This window comes from Geospiza fortis, unplaced genomic scaffold, assembly GCF_000277835.1.
Source record: "Geospiza fortis unplaced genomic scaffold, GeoFor_1.0 scaffold186, whole genome shotgun sequence".
Classification (NCBI taxonomy): domain Eukaryota; kingdom Metazoa; phylum Chordata; class Aves; order Passeriformes; family Thraupidae; genus Geospiza; species Geospiza fortis.
Genome location: NW_005054331.1, coordinates 2,521,794 through 2,530,863, shown reverse-complemented (window position 1 = coordinate 2,530,863; position 9,070 = coordinate 2,521,794). Strand labels below are relative to the sequence as shown.

General features: G+C 37.4%; 1 protein-coding gene across 1 annotated transcript in view; it reads left to right on the top strand.

Moving 5' to 3' along the window:
• DCN (decorin) overlaps window positions 1–4,303 on the top strand; it is a 38,874-nt gene extending 34,571 nt beyond the window's left edge. The window contains exons 7-8 of the mRNA XM_005421595.2: window positions 809–947; window positions 2,790–4,303. Of these exons, the coding sequence (XP_005421652.1) occupies window positions 809–947; window positions 2,790–2,984 (334 nt within the window). The 3' untranslated portion in view covers window positions 2,985–4,303. The remainder of the gene's footprint in view (window positions 1–808; window positions 948–2,789) is intronic.
• The last annotated feature ends 4,767 nt before the right edge of the window (window positions 4,304–9,070 follow it).

Here is a 9,070-nt window from a genome sequence, read left to right as displayed (position 1 = left end):
GTGCAAGGGGACTATTTTTCTTCAATACACTAATATGAGAGTCAGAGCTGGTTTTCTTCGTGCTGGTCTCCCAGGTCTGACACATCTGCTTGTAGACCTGCATATGTCATGAGCACACATTTAGATATGTGTCAAACAAGAATTTATAGCCCTCTGACAAAACGTGGAGGGTTTTTTTCCAATCTTTTCAAAGACATTCACCATGAGTACCCATCACTGAAATCCATTGTAAACATTCTGTAGAACTTCAGACTGAATTGATGTGTAGGACCCAATTCCCCAAGCTTTCCTAAATCTTGGTATACTCTCTTCAAAAGAAAGTTCATTCTAATAACTTTTAATGAAAATTCTTTATCAAATTCTAGCTAGGAGATGGGACACTGAATTGATTTCTATGTGAAGTAAATTCATGTTGATGTAAGTGGGAGCTCTCAATAAAGTCTCCTTTTTCATTTAATAGTTTGATAGCATTGCCATATTCAAATTAGTAGGATAAGACTATTTGCATTATATGTAATACTAATTAATACTAGGAAACCTCTCAGCCATAAAGATCAAGAAAGGATTTTCAGTCCTGTGATTTTGTTCTGGTTTCAGGCCCTGACTTCTGAAACTGCTACAAGCCACAAAGAATTACAGGCTATTAGATAACTGTGAAGAAGGCTTTCTTTAAAAGTACTCCTCCACAGCAAATTATTTTAACATGAGGTCTCTTCTTACCTGTATTAAATTCTCTTATCAATTAAGCTGTTAAGAAGTCTCAGAGCATTTTCCCCCTCAATAATATTTTTTTTTTAAACTTTTTCAGACTGGGTCTCAGTTTCAACAGTATTTCTTCAGTTGAGAATGGCTCTCTTAACAATGTACCTCACCTGAGGGAGCTCCACTTGAACAACAATGAACTTGTCAGGGTACCCAGTGGACTGGGTGATCACAAATACATACAGGTAAAGTTTATCATACTGTCTCAGAGAGCAATAGTTGAAAGATTCCTAATGGTATTTGTGTGTTTATTCAGTCTTGAACAGAAATCTGCACAGTATTTTTAACTTGATGCAAGTTTCATAAACACTTGAGTGATGAAGGAAATGTTGAATACAACAGGAATATTTATTCCAATTGGAATACTTATTCCATTTTTTTTTGTGAAAATGGTTATGGAGGTGTATAGATCTGGCAGTGTACATTCGTTGTCTCTGTATGTCTGAAGTGCCACAAAAAATATGGGATTATTTGTGTACCTTATTTTACTCTTTACTCAAAAAAGAATTTCTAAAATAATTTCTTCTGTTGATTTTTTTTTCATTTCTACTAAATGACATTTTGCAGCCTTTCCCAATAACCTTTCCTTTGTTATCTCATAAAACAGTGCCATCAGGAGGGCAGATAGACAAAATAGGCATTTCACATCACCAGTATTTCTGAAGTCCTTTTGATCAGATATCTAGAAATATTGCCTCTTGGGAGCAATTTAAATTTGTCTTCACCCAGACTAAGATTTTACAGGAAAGAAAGCTCCCAAAGAATGAAGAATCCCAAAAGTGAATTTCCAAGCATGTAGCTTGGAAAAATTCTCCAGAAGTGGTGAATCTGGAGCTAAATAAGATTCATCAGCTACTTTAAATTGTCATTAGTGGTTACTTTGGCTCTGAGTCCTGTATAGCTGCACTCATGAGAATGAAAATATTAGAGCTGGAGAGAAACCAATTAGCATCAAATATATTCTCCGTATGATGTCGTTATATAGCACAAGACAACACAAAGTACCACAACTCCATCAAAAGGGTGCAAGAGAGATTTATTATAGCAACATGTTGCTTTTATATTTTTCAAGATATTTACATTCACTTAGCATACACATTCACTGCCCATTGGTTATAGGAAAGAAGCAAAGTTCTCAGTAGGTGACCAGGGATCCGCGTCATTCTGTGAGCCCACTAGAGAGTCTGTATCTTTTAACTTTCTCTCCTTCATCATGTTGCCATGGTGACAACCTTGGTGTCTTCCTCAGGAGAGATATGGGGCTTTCCTTTATCTTCAGGAAGCCCTTGCTGGCTCACAAGAACAGCACAGAATGTCTTTCCTACTGTATACAGAGCATGCTCCAGAGCCACAGTGCTGTATTCATAATTTCAAATCTTTGGCTCCTCTTTTGGTTACAGTTCCACCAGCTGACAGTAACGTTATTGTGATGGCATTCACAGGGGTCCCAGGATGAGGGAAGAGATGAGAATGTCAAATCCATGTTTCAGAAGGCTTGATTTATTATTTTATGATATATATTATATTAAAACTGTACTAAAAGAATAGAAGAAAGCATTTCATCAGAAGGCTAGCTAAGAATAGAAAAAGAATGATAACTAAGGCTTGTGACTGACCGAGACAGTCTGGACAGCTGGACTTTGATTGGCCATTAATTAGAAACAACCAACATGGACCAATCACAGATCCACCTGTTGCATTCCACAGCAGCAGATAACCATTGTTTACATTTTGTTCCTGAGGCCTCTCAGCTTCTCAGGAGAAAAAATCCTAAGGAAAGGATTTTTCATAAAAGATGTCTGTGACACATTATTAGATTCCCTGCATAGTTTGTGCACTTTCTGTAGAAATTATGTCAATTGGGTGTATGCTAGGTAATTCAGAAGGTAGAGTCAAGGATTTGTTTGGAAAGAAGACATATTTGCATAATGTTGCCAAAACCTATATGAAACATTTAATATGATATAATTTCTCTTATTTGCTGTGATAGCTCAATTTTCTCACTTTAGTACTTGTATGCTTTTCAGGTGGTCTATCTTCATAACAACAAAATTGCTTCCATTGGTATCAACGACTTCTGCCCCCTTGGCTACAACACCAAGAAGGCCAGCTACTCTGGCGTGAGCCTCTTCAGCAACCCCGTGCAGTACTGGGAGATCCAGCCTTCTGCCTTCCGGTGTATCCACGAACGCTCTGCAGTACAGATTGGGAATTACAAATAGATCTCTAGGGATGGGGGTCGGTTGTGTTCCAGCTAAAGTGTCTGTCCTCATAGGCCTGTTCAAAAAACCGTTGCTAACAATTAACGCCAAATGCCAGAAACTTCACTTTTAAGTGGAGATGATCCATTGATGTAGAATAAATGAGACATAACAGATGTACAAGAGCGAGCATACCATCAATAAGAATTGCCCACTGTGCTTTAAACTGACTTATTTCAGCCTTCTTTTCCAGCATGCTTTCTGTGGCATTTTTCAGTTTGCTGAATGCTGCAGGTTTTCAGATTCCACTGTATATGAAATTCGGAGTAAATATTTGTCAAGTTATGATTTATTAAAAAAAAAAAAGACAGTGATTGAGGTTATTTTTATAGCCACACAGAGAAAAATAGCAGAGGGGAAAAAAGACTCTCAAATCATCTTGAGACTTGAGAAGGTAAGAGTTACCTCCTTTAAATTTATTTCAAGCCCTGGAGGTTTAAAAATATCCACTATAAGATAATTCTGAATGTATCTATTTAGCAGAGGCAAATAAAGTTGTTGCTAATGTCATTATTTTTGAAAAAATAAAATAAATTTGTATTGTACACATAGTTCTTTAAAGTTTGCCATTCTTCTAGAGCAATGTTATTCAGAATTAGCCTAACACCATCCTAATGAATAAAATATTGAGTAGTCTGCAGTAAAAATCTTGTAACCTATATCTGGAGCTCAATGACTAAATTTCTCTAGAGAAAATCCTTCTCACCTTAGTCACAAGAGCAGTTTTTATGACTGTACCGCCTTGCAGAGTATGGTATAAGGGTTTAGTAATTGTTATCAATCCATGTATTTAGCTAAAAAAAACCCATAGCAGTTCACTTTTCATTTGTTCTTCATTTTACATATATCAGCATCCTTTACTGGTTTTAGTTTTTAAAAAAAGGAATTAATTGTGAAGTAGAGATATGCAGGCTCCTCTGTCCAACAAATTTGTGGAATTTTGACTATAGAAGCAAAACCATAAGTATAGAAATAGAAGAAGTGAAATAACTGCTATTGTGGACATTGTTGGGACAACATTTGTAGATGTATCTATTTAGAGTGATTTGGAGCCCTCTGTAAATTGGGATTCTTCAACCCATACCAGCAGGTAGCAAGCACATCAAAGGTAGGCTGCACATATCTACTGTCAATCTTCAAAGCTAAACATATACTCAATAAAAACATCACCTGAAAAGAATCTTCTGCAGACTCTTAATACTCCAAAGTCAATCTCTCTAATTTGTAAAACTTATATGTCATTTATATTAAAGAATAATGTAATACAGGCAAACTCCAAAGTGTTTGTCTTTCTTCTTTTGTTTTGATAGAATAACATACATGTGTCAGAACTTTAAATAAGTCATGAAAATTGAACATCTTTGGCATGGTGATAGCTAAAGTAAGAATAAGTTTTGTGAAATTCTTTTGCCTCAAGGAATTTTTCATGCCTGACTCTCATAGGTATTTTTTCAGGAGCAAACAAATATAGTCTTTTTATAGCTGTCATTTATTCAGTAGTAAATAATTGGAAACAATTATGACTCACTATAACCACTACACAGAAAAAGCATGTTTGCACTCTTCTGAGCTATCTTCTTCATATAGTAGCCAATGATTTCTCTGCTTTCTATCTGTTTTTCTTCTGGATTTCACATTTTCAGAGAGTTATTTTTAAATTAAACAAACAGTATATGATATCTTTCTGTCACAGGAGGGAAAACACTCCAGAAAATCATCAGTTATGTTTTTTTTTTCCTTTTGGTTCTTGGTTGGATATTGACTGTTGTGCAGACAGAGACTTGATATAGAAAACTAAGCACTGGCATTTCCAGCAAGAACAAAAGCATTGTCTTAGCCTGAAAAATTCCACAGAGTTTGTATGTACATGGTTACAGAAAGATATTCACACAAAAAATAACAATTATATAAAACATCATGTAAACATATGCACAAACTCTCCATTTCTTCATCCATAGTTTTAACATTTCACATACTAAGGCTTTTGTTTCAAATTAGAACAAACTTCAACAAGTCCAGAAGCAAATATCTGAGTCTGGTTCTCCTCTGTAATACTCATGATATGTCCCATATCAAGCTTGCTGCTTGCTGCTAAAGCATAAGTTATTTCTCATAAAATACATTCCCTTCTAACAACCAAAGGCTGCAAAGATAGCAGGACTTCCCTGATTCCCAGTCTTTCTCAATGAAACAAAACAAGCAAATCATGTAACAAGAGACCTAAGCAAGGTCCTGACAAATTTGAAAGGTAAGCACACTGTTAGTTTTCCATAAGTTGTGCAGCCACACCAATAATATTTGACTGATGGGATTCTATCCATGCACAGCATTTGCAGAGACTTCAAAGCAGCAGGAAGCCCAATACTTTCAAAACTGCTCTTCATATAAATAAAGAACAGATGGTTCTTCCACTTAAAAACACAACAAGGAAAGAAAAAAAGGAAAAAAAAAAATAAAAAGAACAAGCACAAACAATAGATAAACAATTGGGTGGAAAGAAATAATAGAACTAAAGTAGAAAGCCTTTGGGCCTTGCAGTGCGCCCTCAACTTCTTCATGAAGTATGAAGACAGTAAATGGTCACAACTGTTGGACTCCAAACACATAAAGAATAATTAATACCCTTGTTTTCTGGTGCAGCCTAAAGCATCTCATCCCTTACTGCCAACAAGGGTGTGGCCATCTTTTAGTCTAGTTTCTCCTACAGTGCACCAGGTTATGGACAGTTGTCATATACTCAATTGCTGATATATAAATGACACTAAATCTAATTTCATTTCCAGGTAAGGACCAGCTCTTAAATCCTTGGCACCAGTGTGTTGCTCTCATTTCCAAGACCGTACATTTTTTCAATTGCCTCCACAAACTGTTTCTAAAATTATCTGAGCACAAGGTCTGGTAACAGGTCTTTGGACCATAATTTGGTTTTGGAGGCCTTTTTTTTTGAGGGAGGGGGGAGGAGGCTCGTTGGTTTTTTTTTGTTTTGTTTTTTGGGGGGTTTTTGAGCTGCTAGTGAACCTCTCTCTTATAATCTATTTCTGCTTATGTTGGCTGTTTTTGAAAACTGAGAACATTTTCTACCTCACACTCACTCATGTGTAAAAAATAAGGAAAAGCTGAAAAATTGTGTTTGTTCAAAGCAAGCATTAACTTAATGTATTTCTAATATCATATGCAAAACAATTAAAAAAGATTACAGACTTTCTGATCCCACCACTACTCTGAAGTGCCATCTAGTGTCACAGAGGGACAGTAACAAAGGTACTGTTAACTAGAGAAAACCAAAAGGAAAAAGGTTTATGAAGTTTATGAGAAGAGTGTACTCAAGTTCACATACTCTGTTGTTTTGGTTTTCTCTTTTTATTAAGTCAGAGATGCAGAGCTGTGAAATCAATAATCTTTTTGTACGCCCATAATCAAATACGTTGGCTTTGAACAAGGATAGGTTTTTTTCATTCTCTCTGTATGCACACATTGCTCTGAAGTCAGTTTTGCTTCAGAGACTTGCCTACGTCTGTGTTTTCTGGGTTGGTTTTCTTTTTTTTTGAAGAGTTGCCCTAATTTAGCTGAAAATAGTTCATTCAAGAAAAAGAAAATAAATTAAAGAGTCATGTTAGTGACAATTTGCAGAGCACTGAAGGGAAATATGGGCTGTGAGACAGAGGTTCCAATATTAACTGCCTCATCTTCAAAATGAAATTATGAGATTCAAAATAGTTGATAATTTTTAGCATAAAACTTTATCTTAAAAATGCTCCAGCAGCTCCATCTGCAAAAGAACAAAGTTTCTGTGGATGTCCTGAAAAGGCACAAAAACTGTTTAGCTGTTTGGATTACACTCAACACAAACACTCAAACAGCTAGACTCATCAATGGCTGCATTTTAAGTGACACAAACCAGCCTTTGGCCTCCTGCCCTGCTTCCTGCTCTGGAAGTTCAGGGCTGTTACTGTGCCATAAGAGGATCAGGCTGGATACAGGCACTACTGAAAGCTGTTTACCCTGCCTGTTAAACACCACACTTTCCTTTCTGAGATTTAAAGAGGTGGTTTCTTCATAACTGTTTTGTCAGGCAGTTTTCTTTCTCAGTGTGTACATCACACTGCTTGAAAGCTTTGGAGATTACCTCTGTGTGGGTGCCTTAAGTCAGCAGACCAGAAGAATGTTAATGCGCTGTTACTGCCTGCTTGAATTGGACTTAAGTCTGCAGGAGGAAGAATGGGAAAAAAGCTATGAGAAATTTTATTGTTCTAATTATATATTTATTTATATATTTCACACATCTTTTTTAGACTACAGCAGAAAACTAATAACAAAATTATAACAGTGTGATGAGAAGCAGTGATGGTTGTGTTTCTATATCCACAAGTATTTCTGCAGCATGAAACACAGTGAAGAAGCTTTTGAAGAGCAGCAATAATTCTAGGCCTTGCATCTGCAAACACTTAGCCACACAAACAGTTTAACAGTTTCACTCAGAGGAGCTGAAAAAATAGAGATGGGCATCAATTTTGAAGGTAAACAAAAAAAGAAAAAAAAAGATGTCAACTCTTTAAATATAAAAGGCTCTTTTAAAACAAAAAAATCCAGAACTGTCTAAAACACCTCAATCCAGGAATTTTTCATGCCAGGAAATGTCCCAGGTACTTCCTTTGGCTCACTCCCAGAAGGAGAGAAGGTGAATACTTGAAAATTATGATTTCTAGTCATAAATGGCATGATATTTTGTTTAGATGCACAAATATTAATTCATAGATGGGATGGTGTTCCTAGCTTTTTGCAGAATGGACTGTGGAATACGTACTGCTTTATTCTGGATATTCGCTGGATGAAAAGATAGAATGTACCCTCAGAAATTTCACTGATGATACAAAACTGGGAGGGGGGGTTGCTGGCTGATCAGCTGAAGGGTGTGCTGCCATTCAGTGGGACCTTGATAGACTGGAGAACTGGGCAGAGAGAAACCAATGAGGCTCAACAAGGGCAAATTCAGGGTCCTGGACATGGGGAGGAATAGCTCAAAGTGCCAGCACAGACTGGGGCTGACCTGCTGGAGAGCTGCTCTGCAAGGACAGGCCTGGGAGTCCTGGCGGGTGACAAGGGAACCATGAGCCAGCAGCGCCCTTGCAGCCAGGAGGGTCAGGGATGTCCTGGGGTGCACTGGGAAGAGTGTGGCCAGCAGGTTGAGGGAGATGTCCCTGCCCCTCTGCTCAGCCCTGGTGAGGCCATTCCTGGTGCTGTGTCCAGTTCTGGGCTTCTCCGGACAAGAAAGAAAGGGAGCTACTGGAGAGGGTCCAGTGGTGGGCTGCAAAGGTGAGTAAGGGACTGGAGAATCCCTTTTATAAGGAGAAACTGGGGGTGCTGGGCCTGTTTAGTCTGGAGAGGAGAGACTGAGATGGGATCTCACCAACACCTGTAAATATCTCAAAGGTGGGTGTCAGGAGGACAGTGCCAGACTATTTTCAGTGGTGCCCAGTGGCAGAGAGAGGAACAGTGGCCGCAAATTAAACAACCAGAAGTTTCATTTCAACATGAGGAAAAACTTTACACTGAGGGTGGCAGAGCACTGGAACTGGTGGCCCAGTGAGGTTGTGGGATCTCCCTCTCTGGACACATTCACAACCTACTTGGACAAGTTCCTGTGCAACCTGCTCTAAATTGCCCTGGCAACTCTCAAGGTCCGTTCCAATTGTGATTCTGATACAAATTATTGCAATTTACAAAGCTTTCTATGTTCACATTTAACATGAAATCATGCAAAACTTTTCCAACTCTTTATGTTATTGTCTAACCAGCATTGCAGTATATATTTTGTGATAAATCTTATACCTTTTATTCATTTTCAACTAGTGTATTAAAGCATATATTATATTTGAATAAAAAAGCTTTAAGAATTTTGTTGCTATTTCTGAAACTACAAGTTTATACAAGTTACATTATTGTTTCCAGATGAAGACTTTAATTGAGATTAATTAGGCTAGTCCAGCTCTACAGAGTAATTTTTGAAAGTGTTCAAATCCCTAAAGTCATGGAAAATAGGGACCATG